General features: G+C 43.1%; 1 protein-coding gene across 3 annotated transcripts in view; it reads right to left on the bottom strand.

Moving 5' to 3' along the window:
* Positions 1-21,747, bottom strand: part of ADCY8 (adenylate cyclase 8) — a 225,266-nt gene that overhangs the window by 57,332 nt on the left and 146,187 nt on the right. For 2 of the 3 annotated variants that reach the window (XM_036890545.2, XM_036890546.2), the window contains exon 8: positions 12,659-12,856. The exons of the other annotated variant lie outside the window; for it this stretch is intronic. In XM_036890545.2, coding sequence (XP_036746440.2) covers positions 12,659-12,856 — 198 coding nt within the window. The remainder of the gene's footprint in view (positions 1-12,658; positions 12,857-21,747) is intronic. 3 annotated transcript variants of the gene reach the window in all.

Below are 21,747 nucleotides of genomic sequence, written 5' to 3'. Positions count from 1 at the left end.
GGAAGGTCAGCACTGAATGTGTGCCTGCCTTAGTCTTCTTTCTTGGTTTCCTGAAGCATCAGTTGGAGTCACTAAACTGAGGAAAAATCCAATTTCTTCAGGTAGAAAGAAAGGATTTTTTAGACTGAAAAAGGCCTTTAAAATAGCCTAACTCAAGCCCCTCATTCTACCTTAATGCTAGAGAGGTCTAGTAACTTGCTGTATAGATCACACAGCCTGCAGATCATTTTTTGGGTAGGTGGTGGGAAGGACAGAAAGCTAAGCTTGACTTTGGAATTTTGTAATCCCTGATTTGAATTTCACAGAGTTACTTTTTAAAGGAAACCAATGAACAGAGCTCTCAGAACATCTGACTCTATGTTCCCCACACTGAGAAGATTCTGGTCAGGTTGATGAAATAATGTTAGTCTGTCTTGTTGGTAGGGTAATTATGATTAACCATTAAATGATTTGTGTTCTCTGGCCTAGCTAGATCTTGGTACAATCTGGAATTTAGACTGACTGTATTGCTCAGTGTCCTGGCTAAGATCTGGGGGATGGCACTGGCCTGTAGTTGGTGAGCTTCACGGGGGAAGCACAGTGCTGCCCAGAGAGACTACATATTCACGGCTGTGGCAGGGCAAGGCTTTCTCTACCCACCCAGTATCGAGGCCTCTGTCTGCTTGCTGACGCCTGCTTGGTATCTGGAGGGGAACTGGGAACACGGTCCTGAAGAATCACTATAACCCATCCTCAAACCCTGATAAAACTACAGAAAAATCCATGCTACTTTGTTACAAAGAGCGCTCACAATTATAGACACACGCACACACCAGCGTGAAAATAAATGAGTTAACCACAAAGCCGTTAATTCAAAGAAAGATAAATGTCTGAATTACTTCCAAAACCAATGGCCCAAGATCTAGTAAGTCTTTGTTGGCTGACTGACCAACTTCAAACCAGTGTGGTTATATAGATTTGATAATGAGATTTGCAAACAACAATAACTTTTAGTGTACCTAATCCCTCTCTTCCTCCTTTTCTTCATCTTCATATTATCTTTCTCCTTTACGAATCATCACTGTCACCATCACAGCTCCTTGGAGTTGGTGCGGACTATCACCTGCATGGATTCTTTCCTAAGGTCTCTGATATCTACTCAGATGACCTCTGCTTTGCTGGAGGAAGTGGGTTTCATTCCTCTAAGCTGGGGCGGGGCACTCTAGGGTTTTAAACAGCCCTAACTTGTACACTCCAAATGCCTGAGAGCTCATTCCTTTGCAAAGGGTTCCTTTCCATTTGGGACCCATTGTCACCTTGAAAAGGTTTTTTCCTATAGATCCTAAGACTGAGTCTGTGTCTCCTTCCTGGAATGTTTCTCACCGATGACTTTAAAGATGCCATATAATCATAATTTATCCAGACTAAAGTTACATATGGTTTTATGTTTTGAATTTTCTTCAGATGGCAAGCTGCTTGGAGACAAAGTAGGAAGACTTGCTTTGCCTCCAGATCGTCAGTGTCTCCACTGTGAGCAAAGCCAATTTCTTTGAACTTCATTTTTCTTATCTCTTAATGGGGGAATTAATACAATTCATAGGTATGCAACACTGTTCTATTTTCTTTATGTTAGAATTTAATAATACATTCCATTATTTTCATGTTTGAAGTCCAGTGCCTAGTACAACCATATGAAAGAAGAGCCTCAAAATATTTGTGAAGTTGATGTCAATCAAATATAAAATACTGGGTTTCAGAATGAAGTACATTGTTACTTTGGAAATGCACAGAACAGAGATATGGAAAGAAAATTCCTAATTGGCTCAGGATGATAGGGTACTGAGACTGAATGGTGATTCATCTTGCTTCCTCTGAACTTTGAAGGTCTGTACACTGGCTCACAGCTATATTAAGTTGCACGTACACTCCCTGCTGCCATGGTTAGAGACCCCTTACCTCACCTGGCCCCTTTATCCTTTTATATCTTGGTGGTGAGCATGGACTAATCCAGAACTACACTAACTGGATCTGAATCCCAGCTCCAACACTTATTCACTATAAGCTTGGACAAATTTACTAAGTTTTCTATGCCACAGTTTCCTCATCCAGAAAATGGGGATAATACTAGGAACTATCTCATAAGATTGCTGGGAGGATGAAATGAGTTAATACATGCAAAGCGCTTAGTGTGGTACTTAGAGCACATGATATCCACATTTTCTCCATAATCAATAAGTTATACTTGTTTAATTGCTACACTTGTTAACTTTTGAAGCTTGTTTTCAGCCACTGTTGTCTCCTAAAATGTTGTTTTCTATTCTTCTATAGGAAATTGTACCTTGTGGTCCATAGGGCCCCCTAGCATGCTGCTGACTGATTGGTCCATTACATTAGGAAGGATTCTTTTAAAGGCAGTTATGATCACCCATGTGGCCTTTTGTCTTAGGAAAAGACCCTGCCCTTATTCCTAAAAGATCCTCCACCAATGGGTGGAATTCTCCACTTCCTCAGGGACATTTGGAACAGGTGTCCTTGGAAATGACCACTGGGCCTTGGTCTGCAAGAGAACTTGGCAATCATATATATTTACTATATGATTATTTTTTTTTGTCAGATGGCTTGAGACTCATATATGGGAAAGAGTTTGTCAAAGTCAGTCAGGTGGTTGGCAAAGCTCAGATGCTAAGCTGCACCTTTCGGTGCCCAGTGGAGTGTCTGCCTCATGTGCCCACTGCCTGTGGGCAGGAAATGCCTCAAGGCCATGCCTGAGCCACCTATCAACGGGATTTATACCAATTAAAAGGGCGTGCCACCTGGAAAAAATTACAGATGCTTCCTTTGAGAGTTTAGATTAGAATTGGGGGTTATTCCTTTTTTTTAATTCTGTAAGGCTTTGGTTGATTCAGGAAATGGTCAAATCTCATGTAACACATTTGAATAATCATAACTAATACATAGCATAGTAGGCACTAGGTGCTGCGCTCCGTGCTTTACATGGATGATCTTTTAATTATCATGACACTTTGAGAAGATCCTACTTTTTTTTTTTATCATATCCCTCATATCAAACTGAGGGTTAGAATAACTGAGTAACTTGGTCAGGATTTCACAGACTGTACACAGGGAATTAGAACAGTTTGACCCCGTAGGGTAAATTCACGCTGTGGCTCTATCTGCTGCTATTTGGCTATTTTCATATGCTGCATGATAGTGTGACTTGGTGTATTTCAGTGATGTGGTTTGTGATACAAAAAAAAAAAAGAGAGAGAGCATGTGTTAAAAATCTGAGTCTATATAAATCTAGGTTAGAATGAAAGTGAAGCATTATCTGGGCAAAGGATGGACCTTAGAAAGACTCTGCATGAGTTACATACACTGGCACTGCCGCATTTTCATGATGGGCGAATCCATCCTCAGCTCTAGCGGTGCAGAGTAAAGAACCCTTTCCTTAAGGTCTGGGAGGCAGAAACCGATTACAGGGCAGAAAATGAAAGCAGGGGATTTTGTTTAAATGCAACAGAGGGACCCCAATCTTCAAATAATTAAAAAAATTGTTTTAAAAATGAAAATTTACTACTTGACAGGATCGGTTTGTCACTTGGGGTCCCTTCCAAGGAAGTGGGGCAGGAAGAACTCTCGTTCCCTTCTATTCACATCTGGGGATGCTGGCCCTGAGCTCTCTTAAAAGGCATCTTCAGAAATGAAATCAGAACTCCGAGGATCAGTCAGTTCCTAGATGGTCACAAAGTTGGCCAGCACCCAAGTCTCATCACACAAGAAGACCCCATTCTCGATTCTTCATCCACAAAGGTGTGGCCAGGGAAGCTAGCCTGCAGAGGTGATGGACAGAGCTTCCAATTTTCTGTTTCTGTGCCTGAGATGGGCTTAGAAAATGTTCCTAGGGGTATGGGAGGGAAATCACCCTGCTTTTCTAGATTATCCATTTTGCCTACGAGCTAAAAGTGGTAACTAAGTCCTTACATCTCTACTAGGTGTAGAGGATGCTTCTCATCAAGGCAATGATCTAGTTCATCATCCACACTATAACCATACTCTCTTTTCATCCATGTGTATGTGACAGTATGGAATTTTATACATAGAATGGATTATATTTGGTGCCTCTGACCAACCCTTATTTCACTCCATAAAAATCTGTCAGAAATGGGCCATTAATTCCTACCTGACTATTTCCAGTGATGGGGGCACCAACTCATTCCATCTTGGGATAAATATAATTTGAAGAAAGATAATTTTCTAGCCCATCTCTCATTAGTATAAATTAGTAGTTTGTTATATTAAAGAAGACTCTCAAGCAGGGCAGTCTGCTCATTTTGTAAGAGTGAATGAAGGAATTTAACCTCTGGCCTATTGTTAAATGCCTGTGTTCTGTAGCATGGCAATGGCTCAAGCATCCTTACCTTAGGTTATTTGGTTAAACAGCATAATTGCTTTTCAATTTTCAGTACTTTCAAATTTTAAATTCAATATTTTCAATAATTTCATATTTTGAAATAGACTCCCTTCCCTATCTTGGTGTCTAGTGTCTAACCAAATCATTACCAGGAGCAATTATGAGTGACAGGTGTGCCCAAGGAATGTCTCACTGGCACACTTCTTCCTTGACCTTTGAACAAAGGTGGATCTCTTCATCTTCAGTAAAATCGCAGGGACCATGCTAACATGTCTGGAAGACGGACAGCTTCAGAAAGGCGAGGTTGGGAGGACACCAGCCCAGGGATGAGAGAAACCCCTTAATGATCTACATTACCACTAATGTATTAATGATAATAGCATGGTAGGGTCTGCCTCCAGAGGGGGTTGACTGACATGAAAAATTCAAGTAGAACTTCACAAAACTTCCAGTTTACCCTCCCCCCAAATCTCCCATCCTTGGGAAGGAAGACCCTTCCTTTCTTGACTGATCCAGTCCCCAAAGCCATCATGAGGCCATAGGAAAGTTCCTCGCCTTGAAGCCCCTGGTTGTAGATGACGGTGGTGTCTACATATGAAACGTGGAGATTGCTTCAGGGACTGGGCCAGTGTCCACTGGGTTGAAATCAACATAATTCTACCATTATGCACCCCACTATTGTAGGTGAAACTGGCTCTTTTGAATTTTAAAATATTGGCTTTGTAGGACTGGAACTGACTGGTCTAATAAAAAGATGCAAGTAAAACAGCCGTATCATTAGACAAAGCAGAAGGTGATAGAAATAGCAGTAGTTTTACAAGTTAATATCAGGAATATAATGAAGTCTTATAAAGCTACTGTTTGAAAGCTATTCTTCCTACCTGAAGGAGGAGACCTAAATATTCTTACTCTTTTGGACCTTACTAGAGCAGTAAAAACTCAAGGTTAACCCAAACCTGCAACAGAATAATTCTTTTACACATATTTTTAAAATGTAAGGCCAAGAAAATGATCAGAAAGTGTCTGATTCAGAAAAATGAGAAAGGACACCTGAGACCACTCGGTTCACGTCCCATAATCCTCCCTCTTCACATCTGGGTGAGAAACAGGGTGGTTCAACAGACTGAATGTCTCCAAGAAAAAAAAATGTTTTTTCTCCTCATTACCTCATGCCAGAGTCCAACATCTTCACCCATTAGAAACTTCTGTCTAGAAACAGTTGCCTAGCCTTTTTAACTTTGCCAAAATTCCTCTTTAATGATCCCATTCCACTCATTATCACTTCAACAGAAGTCGATGGGCAGAAGAGAGAAACATTTCAAAGTCTGTGACGTATTTTTCCTGCAATCTCTTAAGCCCCTGCTTAACTACGATTTTCTTTATAAAGACAGAGAAAGCTGAGAGAAATTCTGAACACAGGTACGAACCCATTGTGCTCAGCCAGAGGATTATCTAAAGGCTCCCCGTGGCATGAATCCTTGTTTTCATCTGTCTGCTGACAGAAAAACGGCAACATTAAATGAATGTTTTGAAAATACACACCACAAAACTTATCACAGCAAGTATTACATATGAAAGTTATTATGATCTAACAAAATGTGGGCAAAATCTGATGGCTGGCTTGTGTGTAAAAAAAATGAAGCTTACCCTCAGTTTTATTTACTCTGCCTTTCTTTAAAGTTTTTTAGGAGGCTACCTCTGGTTTTGCCTGTTCTCTCAAACCACCTAGTCACACAACTAACTCCTTGACAACTTAAACCAAGCACCCTTCTTTTTTTGGGTACAGAGCTCAGAGGCAATGTGAGGGCTCAGCATGCCTAGGAGAGAAGGGATCTTATGCGCGGGTTTATTCACTTATTTATTTTTACATGTGCACACACAGCTACGGTGATGGAGATGCCCTTGTTTGTCTTTATCAAGGCTCTGGGTGCTGCCAGGAGCATGTGGGGGACTGTTTGTATACGTGTGTGTACATGTATGTGTGTGTACATGTGCATGGGTGTGTGTGTGTGGGTGAACAGAGGATGAGAAATTTTCATGTTTTTTTTTTATGCATCCCAGTTATGTGCCACATGTGTAGCTATACAGTCCCTTCCAGGTACCCACCAGCCTCATCCTCAATGCATTCCAAACTGCATGGGAAGCAGGCTCTATGAAAACACTGGGATTTTGCAAGGCATGAGGCAAACAGAGCTTCAGAAAAAGACTGAGTTAGATTTGAATTCCTACTCTACTGATTTCTACCAATGGGCTACAGGTGTGTACCTGGTCAGCACACACTTTTTTGCACTTATGTAATTACGTAGTTATAAAGGTTGTGATCCTGGTACCCTGGGATACAAGACCCGTTAAGACTGGCCCCACCCACCATTTTTAGTGATCTTCTTTAAGGAAGCTCTAGAAGTGTGAGTTTATTTTAAGTGAGGGTTCAGCCTCACCCAGGTTTGGATTGATGGAGGATCCATCGGCAGGCAAGGGGAAATAATTACTCTCGCATTTATGCAAACATCTCTTATATGAGTGTTATGTCATCTGATTTTCACAACAACCCAAGGAGGGGGAGGTATTACGATCATCCATGTCTCAGTTAGAGCACCTTGTCCTGTGTCACCCAGCCAGGAATTGGTGGAATTGGGTTCACATATGTCTGCCCAGTAATTGAGTCTATGTTCTTTCTCAGTCTTTTCACAAAAACCAAACACTGGTGCGATAAATGAGGCCTTTGAATGTCTGTGGGAGTCTGTCTACGTGATGGAAAGCTATCAGCTTCTTTCTGGGACCATTGTGAGCCACATGGAGATGTCCCTGTACACCTGTCTGGGGCCATATTGACATGAAGTGTGGGTCCAGAACCTTCTGATACATCCTAATCTCTGAAGGCCTGCAGCGAGTGACTAGCCTAAGTCCTCATCTGCAGTTAAAAGACAGAGAAAAGTGGCCAATAACTCAGGACAAAGGAATTGAATCCCAGAAGAGTGCTTCTCAAAATGTAGGTTCCTCAGCAAAATCAGATTCTTGGGAGCAGAGTGAAGGGCAGCGACCTGTATTTTTAGGAAGATCCCCAGGTGATCTTCAAACAACTATTAGCAGAGGCCAAAAGGCCTTTATATTAATGAAAATTTTCATGATGACAAGAGGAGGCCTTTTCTCAAGGAAAAGGGTTTCAAAATTTAACAGAAGATACCAGCATTGCAAAAAGGAAGGAAATCTAATTGCTATTGATAATAGTTTGATTTTAACACTTACCCCAATAAAGTGCCCGCAACAAAAGCATAAATTCCCAATCAATTTTGAAGTACATGCTAAACATATCCTACTCTTTATTCAAGTTGAGGAAGTTGCCTTGTTCTGAGACGGTGACACTGTTTTGGAGCAGTATGCTTACTGAAGTCCCTCCAGATAAGTGTTCAGACGTCGTTAAGCTCTCTTAAGGCTCTAAAGGTACTGAGCTGGTTTCTTTGGCCTGGAAATTGTAGTGAATTGCCTTACCCATCCTAAGCTTCATTCAGAGCCTTGTCTTAGAAATAGGGACCAGAGGCTGAGTAAAACCAGCTTATAAGCACTCTAGGGTGAAGTTCTTCATGATATAAAGAATACTCACACATCAGTAAGAACAGAGGTGAGCGATCAAGACAAATGCGCAAATCACAAAAGGAGAATTACAAAGACAAAAATGTAAAAACATACACAGAAAGATATGCAACCTCAATAATAATTTTAAAAAATTAAAATGAAAGGAGAAGGCTGTTTCTTATCAAAATGGCAATTTTTAAAAGGTACAGGCACAATTTTTGAAAGCAATTTCAGAATGCACATCAGGTATTTTAGAATGTACATTCTCTTTCACCCATATTTAAGATATTGTCCTAAGGAAATAATTAAGCACAGATTTAGGATTTAACTATGACAATGTGATGTCACTGCAATCTAGTTTGTAATTTCTAATAGTGAAAAACTGAGGGAAAATAAAAGCCAAAAATGGTTAAGACATGCAATGGAATAGTATGTAGTTACAAAAACTATTTTATGGCTGAATATTTAATAATATAGGATAAGGCTCCAGCAAAGAATGCTTAATGCTAGTCACAAATCGTTATGCACAAAATGGTTATGCAGGGAAGTCTATAGAATCACACTCATGAAAGATGAGCATGACATACACTAAAATGTTCAGAGTAGTGATCCTGGGTTGTAAGATTACAAGAGGTACCATTTTCTTCTTTTTGCTTTATGTGCTTTGAATAAACTTTCATTAGTGAAAAATTCATTCACTTTTTTAATAAGAAAAAAGTCATATATAAGAAAAAATCCAGTATGACAATATTTCATAAACATGGTATGCTTTCTATGTCTCTCCTATAATCCTAATTTTTGTTTGCCCCTGAGATCTGTAAGCTCCCTTAGGAAAAATTTAGCTTGAGACTGAAACAGGGCAGAGGATTTTTCTGTGAAATTTGGAAGGAATTGGGGGGGACCTTTGATGATTGGATTAGGTGCCGCCCCTCCATCCAGGGGTCTGCTGGGAAGGGAAGATGCTGAGAACCGCTATTCTAACCTTGCTGAGGCCCAAGCCATGGGTCACATTTCTTGTGGTTACACGGGTGATTTTTAAAAGTCAAAGAAGGTGCTATCCATAATTATACTAACAAAATAGATGTAAACTAGGACTGTCTCAGGCAAACCAGGACGTACGGTCATCATGATAACAGGGAATTCACAGACGCAGAGCATTGAGGGCTGAAGGACATGAGGAGCTTCAACTCTCACTTTACAGACGAGCCTGAGGATCCGACAGGAGGGAGAATGTGCTGCCCAAACTTGGCTAAGCCCCTGAAGCATGAGCACATGTTCCAGAAACTTCACTCAAGTGTCCTGTGTGTGGGGGGAGTGTTTGTGTGTGTGTCAACAACCGTGAAATGACATGGCAGAACTGAGCTGACCATACACATTCTCTCCCGAAATTCCACTGCCAAGAGTCAGATCAAAACTGATCCATGTCGTGGCTCTTAGAGTTCTAAAAACATATCATGGACCAGCTACAGGGGGCAAGACAGTCTTCTCTGACCTTCTGCATAACCTGAGTCTTCATTTCTTCAACAGGAATTTATGCAACACCACAAGGTATATAAAAGTCCTATTTTGCATAATGCTGTTGGTAGGCGTGTCAGTTCTTTTAAGTGAATGGAACCAGGAAATGTCTGAATGACATTTCAAAGGAGTTTTGTGTTCTCTAATTAACTAACAAAGGTGGAAAGGGGAACGGGTTCCCTTATTCATGTATCTTCTTATTGTTCATTCTTCCCCACAAAATTTCCAATGGTAAAATCATCGTTTCCATTTCCTATTTTCCTTTCAGGGAAAACACAAGCTTTTATGATCCCAACTTGCTCTCAAGAATCAGGGTAGGACAGTGGAAAAAGTCTCCCAAGTCACAAATACTGTATATATTGCAACAATTCTAAGATGCACAATTTTTTCCCCACCTTTGGACATCTCTGAAATCAGAATGCACCTTGCTCTCTGTGGAGTCTTAAAAGCCTTGAGTTCTTCCAGGGAGGTTTGTGATTGCTTCTGCTGGTCACGAGGGGGCACTATAAACCCAAGACTGCTTTACATTCAATTCTCTGTCTGAAGGTTTTTTTTTTTTTTTAAGACCACATTGAGAGTGTGAATTTAGGCAGGCGAAATCCTGTGGATTCCATTTTGGAGTTTAACTTCTTGGAAGCTCCTTTTGTTACCTAACCAATACCAGGGGAGAGGGAGGGGGGTCCCTTACTCTCCTTGCCTGCTGGGTGGGTTTTCTTCTGTTCATCCCTCCCACGAGCATGCAAGCCCAGCTTATTGGTAGTGGTGGCGAGTGGGGCAGTGTTTCCCTTTAGAATCCCCAAGTTGGATGATTTTTCTTTTTCAGTCCTACACAGAAAAAGGGGCATCTCCCAGCTGATGGGACCTCAGGGTCAATGACACAGGGCAGCTGGATTTTGACACCTCTACTTAACCTCTAGGAGGTTCACTTTTCTCTTTTGGGAGATAGTAATGTTTCTCTGAGGGTGCAAAAAACTGACATAAACACCAGGTCCAGAATACATGCACCCTGATACTATTTCCTAATTTTGGAATCCTATAGACTTGAAGGCCCTGTTTTTATTTTGCTGAGACTCTAGAACCCTTTCCTATGTCATCTCTCTCCCCAAACCCTGCCCTGTGCCTCCAAAGTTCACATCCAAAGTTCAAAGAGGAGAGGATGAAGAGAGCAAAGGATTGTGCTCTTCACACCCGGGCTGGGAGGGCAAGTCCCAGGGCTCCAGGGAGAGGCAGGGTACCGAACAGAGCAGGCATGGCTTTGGGGTCACCGTGGGCCCAGACAGCAGCCCCTCCACCGACAGTTCAAGTTTGGGCACTCATTCCTCCATGTCTCCAGTTCATCAAGTATAAAACAAGGCTCATAATAATACGTATTTCATAATTTTACTTTGCACTGTCATTGGCAGTTAATTGGTGCTGGTATTTGGTAACTCCCAGTGACTGTGACTTATTCTGCATCCACTGCTAGGCAGTAACACTTTCTCTGGAGAAGGTCTCCGAGCAAGAGCTGATGTGTCCCACTGCCCTCACCCTGCAACCCGTGCCACACAGAGCACATGCTAGAGGGCGCAAGGCTGGACTGTCAGCTGGTGAATCCCCACTTGTCTGTTCAGGATGCTGCTGTTTGCTTCTTCTAAGAACCTTCCCTGGTCACTTTTGTGCCTCCCCTAGGTTCCATCCCTGCTCTGAGACCAGGTCCCTGCAGATGAGATATGGGCACTATTAAATAAAAGATATCAGAAATCAGTCTGCAGGGGTCAGATCATTAGTGAAGCAGGTACATCTTCAGCAAGGATTAATAAAAGGGTTTTGTATAGCTCTGGACAGAGGCATTGACACAGGCTAATTGAGAAGATTCTTTGCAAGACCACCTTGCTCTTCCTAGCTCCTTCAATATAGCAACCGGGAAAGAAAATGCATTTAATTTGGACCTTAAGTCCTTAATTATAATATGATTAAGAAAAGGCTACTTGCTCTTTTGGGGCAGGGGCAGTGAGTGAGGTAAAATGTTTCTTCTCCTTTTGTTTTCTTAATACATAGACACAATACAATTCAAATATGAACTGGAGATGAATATATTAATTTTGGAGTTTGCAACCTTTAGACAGTTATCAAGGAGACTCTTGGGGAATGGTGCATGTATCTCTTTGGGAATGGTGCCTGTATCTCTTTGGGAATGGTGCATGTATGTGCACAGAAGTGTGAATTCTCCAAATGGAGGAAAGAAGAGTCTCCCAGGCAGCTGAGCAAACTCACAAAAAAAATTGCTCATTCAAGCTGTGCAAAGTACTGGATCAAACTCCCGAAATTTGCTTGCAAATTTCCTGCTGTTTTTGCCTGAGGGTCCCACAGAAGCTGAGCACCACCTGTGCTCAGTCAGGGAAGGTCCGTCAGCTTCTATCAGTGCAAAGGAGCAGCCCAGTTAAGCAGGGACAGCATCTGGCTCCCCACAACCCTTTACAGTTTGGAGCTGGGGCCGGAGAGGCATGGGAAAACGTCATCATTGATGCGATGCTGGTGGCCATTTTTGAATACTTAACCTCATCAAGGCATTGGCTGGAACCTCTCATAACAATTTAGGAGGGAGGAATGCCCATTATCTTCATTGTACAGAGAGAAACTCATGATCAGATTGGATATTTCACTTACCAAAGGTCACATAGCAAGGAAGTGGCAGAGGTGGAGTTTGAACCCAACTCTGAACCCACAACCTACCTTCTTTCTACTGTGCCTACACTGGGGGGCTCAGAGCCAGAGGACAACTGGAAAAATGGGAGGACAGGTGTCTATAATCTAAGAAAAACAGTGTATCACTTATGCATGCATCTATTACTTGGTGCCCTCCTGTATTATGTTATAAAAGTTGCAATGTTGTGAATTCACTTAAAAGCAAAGGCGAGTGGGTGCTCAATGTCTCTTGGGTTAAAAATCTCAACCTGGAAGGAACTCCTTTGTTCTTTTTGCCATCTTTTCCTTAAAGAGCAAAACCGAGGTTCTCTTTACATGCAACCTTCAGTCTACTCATGAATTTCAAAAAGAAAAAGAAGAGACAGTACCAAATGAAACCAAACCAACCATGGACACACCGACCAAAACCAAAGCCCCTGGGCTCCCTCTCGGGTCCCGTGAACATTTATGACAATTTACTTCAGAAAAAGAGCCACTGTGGAGACCCAGCTCTACCTTGTGCTCCAGGCTGGAGTCTTTAAACATCAGTGAGAATGGCTTGATATGCTCTCTTCTCAATTTATCGCCACTCCGCAAGTCGATGGTATGTTCTATTCTCTTGTTAATTTCCTCAGGCCCAGACTGGACATGCAAAGCTTGTGCAAGATGGTTTGGAAGTAGATTTATTGAATTTCTTGTTAGGGCAGCCAGAGTCTAGGGGGAAAGCACATGCAAACACAATAAACCTGCTAGTCCCCTTTGGATTAAAAAGAAATGCAATGTTTTTAGATCAGGTTGCATTGCAAACAGTAACGGCATTCCATGCAGTTGTATTCAGTGAAACCTACAGAAGTTGGTAAGTTAGCATTTGGTTCAGAGAAACACAACCTGGTAAAGTAGTACCTCTATGTAGGTACACTGAACTGCTTTGGTTCAGGTTTTTGGAGAGCTGTCAGCTTGGAAATGTCAATCACGACCCTTTCTCTAACCAGGCACATCTCTGGTACAAGAGAAAGCACCAATATGAACAACAGCAAGTAAAATATGCCTGAAAAGCCCACAGAAATGATCATCTACAACCAAGCAGAGTACACATTTTCATGTGGTCTTTCGTTTAATGGTGGTGGAGCAACTCGAGACCCATGGCTTGCATTTTTTTCTCTTCTGACATTCCTCATGGACAGACAGGTAAATGTGCCAGGATCTGCTCCTTAAACTTGATAAGGATAGTTATATTTTTATACTTCATAAATACGTTTTTTTCTTAGAGACCATTATATATCTATATTTCCATATAGATATACGTGTTTCATTTTCTCTCAGCAAAAATGCAAGCAGTTGTAGCCTTTCACCAAGCCCCAGGGTTAAAGAGCACAGGTGGAGAAAGGTACAGCCACCATAGTAGGTCACTGGGCATGGCTGTATGGATGCAGAAACAGCACTGACTTATGAAGACACCCCAGGTTGGCCGGGGGGCCTCTGTTCCTGGCAATTCAGCTGCAGGGGCACAATAACTGGCCGGATCTAGTCAAATGCAATGCTTACTCCACAATTTTAATTGAGACAATTTCTTTGGAAAAAACATGGGAGTTGCAGCTGAAGGGATATAGGAGTAGGAATGTCCATCTCCTCCCCTGCAATCTTCCCAGAGAGAGCTCCGGGATACACTGCATTAGTCAAGGGGGTAACTGAACACTTCCTGCCTCTGTATACACTCACCACATTTGCTTTTCTCTGCCAGCCTCTCAGCTTAACCATGCTCAGTCCACAGGTGAGGCTGAGGTAAGATGGGGTCATCAAATGGCAGCCCATGAGAGGAGGCCCTCCTGCTAGAACCCTGCTACATCCGTGAGCCTCTGAGAGATACGCTCAAGGGCCACTGGTTCATCTGCAGCCAGGTCAGACCATGACTGCAGAGCCAGGGCTTTGACCTCATGGAGCTTTCTAGCCCATTCCATAAGGATGCTTCTTAGTGGACTCTTCATTTTAACCTACAAGAAAATACTCAACATAACTGAAATTTAAGGTCTCTAAATCATCATGTAGCAGAGCTTCACCACTGGTAGAATTTGCTAAACTTTCTTCCTGAGCGCCAGGATAAAGGACAGAGTTGCATGGGGGCAACATGAGAAAGTTTGGTATATGCTCTTAGGACCCTGAAGCAGTTAATTTCAGCTTTGAGCACCAAGGAGGCTAAGGCACAAAGTAGACAGATGTTAGGGGGAGGTATGCCAGGATGAGAGGCAAGAAGAAAGGCTGCAGCAGAGAGAAGGAAGCTGGCACCAATGTTCCAGAAGACAGCAGCAGGACCCATGCAGGGCCCAGGGTTTGAGGCCCTGGGATTAAACGTTGCTAGAAGAGCAGTTCAGAAGGCAAAGGAGACTGAACTGTCAGCCACTCTGTGCGTCTCCCATTTACTTCCTGGGAAGAAATTCTTCCCGAACAGTTTGGAAAATGATAAAATTTAGTTTTCTCTCTTGGATAGGAGGTGGAAAAGATGCTCAAGCTGCCCTGTCCAGGTGTACATTCTTGCTCAGAGGTGCCACGAAGCTCCCCTGGCAAGTGCTTGGAGCTGGGGTCTAACAGCTGGAGAGGAAATCAGCTATTTTCTATGTACATTCGTAGCTAGGCATTTCTCTCTGTGATTTTTATTTTCTCACACAGGGCCTTGATGGAGAGTCTGGGGTTCTGGCGGAAATTATCATCAGAGGTTCCAGGTATTCTTTTGTAAACTGCAGGTTAATGGAGTGGGGGATGTCCAGAATCTTCTTGAGCTCATCACTTAGTTTATGACCAGAAAACTTTGCTTTGGGAATCGAATTCGCCACGTACAACTGAAAACCTACTTTTCCTACAGATCCAATCATCACTTCATGGGTGGCTGTAAACTTTGGTATTCCTTAATCAGTTTGTGTCACCAAGTAAATTCTTCTCAGTGCAATTTTAGGCTGAAGGTGGACTCTCTAGAAACACCCAGTTTTGTTGAGCCAGAAACACATTAGCTCTTATGGATCACATGTTCCAATCTCAAAACACTTTCAAAAGCGTTTCTTGTAGATCAGCTTAAGTAGTTTCAGTGCTGGGATCTGGGGAAGTCACCCCTCCTCTTCACCCCTAGATCCTCCTAATTAACTCTTTCCAAAAAAGATTATTTCAAGGAGTGCAAGAAGGAAGGGATGCTTTTCATAAAATGTCTGTGGACCAATTAGTTTAGGAAATATGGGTCCATTATTTATTTACTGCCATCTCTCCTCACTATCACTACTCTCCTTGAGAGAAGGGACATTGTCTCCTTTGTTAATTTTGTTGTCCCGAGTGCTTATATCAATGCCTGGCACTAAGTACATGTTCACTGAATGAAAAAGTTCTATCTTCCTGTTGGAGTCTCACAATACACATTCCTGAATAAAGGTACTGACAAGTTCTGCAGAAATGAGACTTTTAAACTCTGCATTTTCCATATTTTTATTACACAAAATGCTTATTGTTCAAATCACGCCTTCACGTTCCATAGAATACTATTTGGGAAACTGATCTCAAGCTCTTCCCTGCTTTTTGCCACAACTTCTACCCAGTGGACCTGTTTCTCATCTCTGAATAAGATCTATTTATCTCCCTCCATGTGGCCACCTTCTGGTGTTGAGTTTTCTTCAACAGGCTAATGGCTTCAATTTCCCCAGTCACTCTTCAGGTGACACGGTTTCCACATATGTCACAATGCTTTCTAGTCTGCCCATGCTCTGAGTACACAACTGTACAGAATGAGACCAATGCAAATGACATCTGACCTTGTGCTGGAACCTAGACGCCTGCCACACTGTGACCTATTAAACTATTACTTGGTTTTTCATATTTTACACATTTGAACATGTAGCATCTAGGCTGCATGTCCTACTGCTACTTTTAAAAACCAGTTCAGACCTCACCTTCTCCAGGAAGGCAACTCTGAGCCTGCACTTACCTCAGCCCAGGGAAGTTACTGTGATGTGTGGCAATTTCCTGACTATGTTTTTTTCTGTTCCTCTAGGCTCTGGTCTCTCTGAATGATCAGACCCTGTGCCTTATCCATAACTGACTGTCCAGCACCTGGCATACTTGGGGGGCTCTTAATAAGTATGTGTGGAGTGAATGCATGCATGCATGAATGAATGAAAGGCTGAATGGCTCCATAAAGAGACCATTTCCAGAGCATTCTTTTCAATCCCTTGCAACCATTATTTTTTCCTGTTTTCCCCCCAAAATGGTCTCCAAATTTGGAAAGATTCTGTTTACCAAACTGAATTTTTAAACTAAAAAGTAGTTTAATTTTATACTATTCAATCAAAAGTCTAGTTTTTGATCAGCAGGAGACAAAAGGCATTACCATGAAAGTTGAATAAAACTCCAGCCAAGAGCAAGAGACTTGAAGGGTATCCTTGTGATGTTTGCCAATAGGAGGTTTTATTCGGGTTTTTGGAATCCAGAGAACGCCTCACCTCTCAGTGCTGGTGCTAGGCACAGAGGTCACAGATGGGAAAGCGCTAACCCACAGCCCCTCTGGGACCGAAGCTTGCATTAACATCAGCTTGCGTGTGTGCCACGAGCCAGACTGAGGCCGAAGGTTGAAGTCAACTGTGCAAAGGCTGCATCTTTTAGGTCCTCTGGGACATGGACACTGCAGTCGTAGCTGTAGGTAGCTGTGACCCAGGTAACACAGTGTGAGACAGCTGGATGCTCGTTTGGAAAGACCCGGAGAAGATGCCAATGCCAGTAGGCTCAGGGCCAGGCGGTGGGCCTCAGCCTCTTATGCTGAGATGACCCCTCCTTTCCTGAGGCTCTGCTTGCTTCCAGTCTCAACCTGGAGTCTGCACTCAGAAGCAGGTAGGCCAATGGCTTCATCAACTGCCTTCTGGATGACCTTTCCATTGTCTTTATTAAGGCAGCACCTCGCTGTCTCCATGGCACCATTTCAAAGTTGCCCTGTACACGGTATGAGCTGTAGAACAGGCAGAGCCTCTACCTCTTAGTTCCTTCTCTCTTCCTGCGTCCAACAGGCCAATGAGAGCAGAAACTGCCAGGAATCAACACCAAGCCTGAATAAAAGCGTCCAGGTATACACATTAGAGCAGTTTTTCTTTCTCTTGTTTATTAAAACTCCAATCCAACCCCCAGGAGAGAAGGCTCCTACTTTTTGAAAAAAGAAAGTTACTTTTTGTTTTCTTTTTAAGAAAGCTCACTGCTTGGGAAAGCTCTGAGGTGCCATAGTCCACAATGATGTGCATTCAGGGCCGCCAGGAGAATGTTTGCTGTGTGTGAAAGAGGCACAGTTATTTTTCCCTCAAATCTAGGGATGGGGGAGCAGAAATTTCATTAGATGTGATACGTAATGTTTTTCTGAGAGGAAAGCTTTATGTGACCCTTGTGTAAACACTGAGTTGGGGACCTTTGGGGAAATATTCATGTGGGGCTTCCCAGAACCTGCCAGAGAGCATTTTCCCTCCTGACAGGAAGGCAGGTGCCGGTGGATCAGCCCATTCTTCATAAGCAAGGTGTTAGTCAAGAATGCTGCCACTGCTCCTGCCTGCACTGAGAGAAGATGAAGTATCACATTCAAATCATGCTTGATGGTTATTAAGCTAAGGACGCAATTTTCTCTTTTCTTTTTTGGATATTTAGGTCATGCTAATCTGTTTTCCAAACTAAGCAAAAGAATGCTGAATGGGGTCTCCCTGTGAGAGAGGGCTCTGTGATAGCACAGAAAAGGTGTAAGTAATTTTCATAATAAGCTCATAGCTTTTGCTCCAGGAAACAAAACAACAAGGGTCAGGATGTCCACTTTGTTTGCTGAAATAATAGTCCAGACATTTCCAGGTGCCTGCTGCAGGGTTCCAGCACCCCCCTGTAGCTTGAATCTCAATCTTCAATCACGAGCAAATAATGTCAGTCTGGGGTCCAGGCTTTTTGGACGATCACTGCTTTCCACCTTTAAGCAGAACTGGGTTTGCAAATATTGTCTGGATGTTACGTTTGGTAGGGAATAGGGATGTGTGAAATCCTTTCATGGGGTTGGGGCTTTGTCATTTTGTATCCTGAAATTTCAATCTGTCTGTGATAGTGAGAATAAAATAATGACAAGAAATGCACCCCAAGTTCCAGCAGGTCTCACAATAGCATTTACCAATTTGCTTTTTACTTGATCCCTGCAACCTCCTTGTTGACCTTTAAACTAATACTGATAAGCTGGATCATTAGGACAGTTTATTCATTTTTGGGTTTAGGCCCCAGACGTGTCAGGCCCTCTGCACAGTGCCCTTCACCTGACATGAAGTGCCTTGATCCTATCTCAGTTCATCCTGCCCATGGCTCTCAGTTTTGGACACACCCTGGGTTTTGATCTTTTCTGATGAGTGTGCGCAAATGGTCAGCTGTGCCTGACCTTCCAGGCCAACCACAATTCCAGGTCCCTGGGCAGAGTTCTCAGGATTAGGGGACTCCAAGCCCACAGAGGGGATCTCCAGAATTCCAGATTCTGTCCCCAAGTTCTGTTCCAAGGACCTCAGAGCCAGGCTAACCCAGCTGAAGTGGACTCAGACACTGCCTGTGTCCCACCCAAGAAGCTTGTATGGTTCTGTTTGGCTGATCCTCTATGGCTAATTCAGGATTCCTTACTCTGAGATCATCCTTCCAGTTCCTCAGAAAGATGTTAATCTCAGGCTGGAATGTGACTGTGCTTGTCTTGTTGACTGCTTGGGCCATGTGAAGTCAAAAGGAATTGTTAAACTTCAGCAGAATGGGCTGAAACAACACTTGGCACATCCATTTAGACGTGGCCACTTTGAAGCCACATGATTTGAAGCAAGCTGAATTCTAGCTTTTAAGAAATCACACCTGTAGTAATGTGTGGAAGAGAATTAAAACCCCAGCCCTGACCTCACATCTCAGGGGTAGGCTGGAGTGGGTGAGAGAGATGGGCTGAGCCTAAGGATGGTGGTGGGATTCCTGCTCTGGGTGTGACTCATGAACTGGGGAGAGAGAAGCTGAAACACTAATGGTTTGCTTATAGGAGGACTATAGGATAGGATATATGAATCCAAGAACTTGTAGCACTGAAATGGCTGGGCCAAAACGTCATAGGCTATGGCTGGAGAGGTGGTCACGACCCCATTGACCAAATGACCTTTGCGAATGACAACTGACTAGGTTAACATTCTGGATGTCAGCTCAGGAAATGAATGAACAAACGAATATCAGGACCTAAGTTACTCAGTTTTCTTGTGAACATCAAAGATGTAGATTTTTCACGAATGTCAATGCCATGAGAAAACAAAAGAGTGTGTATATGTTTTCTGAGAAATTTGGAAAAAACTGAAATATAAGAATTATCTAAACGTTTGTCTTTTTAAAGTTCTGAGGTAGCTCTTCATTCAGGAAAATGAAATAAATATTATATCTTGAGCTGCTGATAAATTGCTCACCTTTGGTGTTTTAAGTCTATTGGTCTGAGTTTTTTTCAGACTCTTATTATACCATTTGCTAATTAAATTCAGTTAGTGATGTTTCCCTTCATTTGGTTCCAATCGAGCTACAAATTACTGACCTTCAAGGATCCAGCCTGTCTTATGGGCAAAACTGGGAAAAGAGAAACTTCTCAGGTAAGAGTCAAACTGTGGTGTCGCTGTTCTGTGGCTTCTCCTTCCCCTTATCCTAACTTTTCTACCACACTCTCTTCTACTGAAATTGTCTAATTAATTCAGCTTCTGGGGGCTGTTTTTGAGTTCATCACTTAGGAGCAGTCCTGGTTTTAAGCACTCCCATGCCATGGAATTGTGAGTGGGGACTTCCCCACAGGATGTGTACAGAATCTTTACTATACTGTGGTGTGATGGGGTCCTTTAGGGGTCTCAAGGTGGCAGCAAAGTCATAGAGTGGGAAAGACACCCAACTCTAGTGGTTCATTACCTGGAATTCACAACAGTAGTCTGGGGACCCTTGAGACGTGAGAAGACCTTTCAGAGAGTTCCATCAATGTCCAAGGAATCCCCGCTGCAGTACCTTTTGGAGCCCAGGTGAATACAATGAAGTACCTACACAAATAGCCAAGATAAGGCTGTTCAGGCCAACCAAATATATCAAATGTCTTTGCTCTGGGCTGGAATTAAATCACCTGGAATGATAACATTTATTTCCTTGTGCTCAGAGGCAGCAACAGTGCGTCATGACTCATGAGCTAAGTCACTTTTAAAAATGGGAAGAGGAGAGGAGCCAAGATGGTGGCGTGAGTAGGACAGTGGGAATCTCCTCTCAAAAAACATATATATTTTTGAAAATACAACAAATACAACTAATCCTAAAAGAGAGACCAGAAGACACAGGACAACAGCCAGACTACATCCACACCTGCGAGAGCCCAGTGCCTGGTGAAAGGGGTAAGATACAAGCCCCGGCCCGGCGGGACCCGAGCGCCCCTCACCCCAACTCCTGGCGGGAGGAGCGGAGTCGGAGCAGGAGGGAGAGGGAGCCCAGGACTGCTAAACACCCAGCCCCAGCCATCCGCACCGGAGTGCAGACACAGTGCATGCGTGGGGTGCTGGAAACTAGGAAAACAGGGCAGCAAGACCTCTGAGCGGGTCCCGAAGCTGGCGACCCTGCGACAAAGAAAAGCGAGTGCTTTTTGAAAGTCTTAAAGGGACAGGGATGCCACAGCTGGACGGAAACATCCCAGGTCACAGTCCAGCAGCTGGAAATTCCAGGGAACTACGGGCGCACTAACCCCCTGGGCAACAGCTCTGAGACCCCTCACGGAAGTAAACAGCCAAACAGTCCCCAGTTCATTACCCCTCCGGGGCCTCGAGCCTGAGGCTGGTCACGCCCTCAGCAAGGGAGCTTCCTCCGTACCAGCCAGGCAAGATACAGAGGCACAGTCTATACGCAAGTACTCAACACAAGCCACTAGGGGTCGCAGTTGTCCCAGTAAAGAAAGGCCAGGAGCCAAGTGGAAAGCTGATAGATGCGTCAATAGCACTCCATTGCACCTATCAACATGAAAAGGCAAAAAAATTTGATCCAGACAAGATTAACCCAGACAGCTTTGGCATCTGCTACATCTTCCCCTGAGAAGGAACCTGGGGAGATAAATTTAACCAGTCTTCCTGAAAAAGAATTCAAAACAAAAGTCATAACCATGCTGATGGACTTGCAGAGAAATACGCAAGAACTAAGGAAGGAGAATACAGAAATAAAACAAGCTCTGGAAGGACTTCAAAACAGAATGGACGAGATGCAAGAGGCCATTAATGGACTAGAAAACAGAGAACAGGAACGCAGAGAAGCTGATGCAGAGAGAGATAAAAGGATCTCCAGGAATGAAAGAATTTTAAGAGAGCTGAGTGACCAATCTAAATGGAACAATATCCACATTATAGGGGTACCAGAAGAAGAACAGAGAGAAAAAGGGATAGAAAGTGTCTTTGAAGAAATAATTGCTGAAAACTTTCCCAAACTAGGGGAGGAAATGGCCTCTCAGACCACAGAGGTACACAGAACTCCCATAACGAGGGATCCAAGGAGGGCAACACCAAGACACATAATAATTAAAATGGCAAAGATCAAAGACAAGGACAAAGTAT

Source organism: Manis pentadactyla, chromosome 3 (assembly GCF_030020395.1).
Source record: "Manis pentadactyla isolate mManPen7 chromosome 3, mManPen7.hap1, whole genome shotgun sequence".
Classification (NCBI taxonomy): Eukaryota; Metazoa; Chordata; class Mammalia; order Pholidota; family Manidae; genus Manis; species Manis pentadactyla.
The sequence above is the reverse complement of the archived record's forward strand: the minus strand, read 5'-3'. Positions and strand labels throughout refer to the sequence as shown.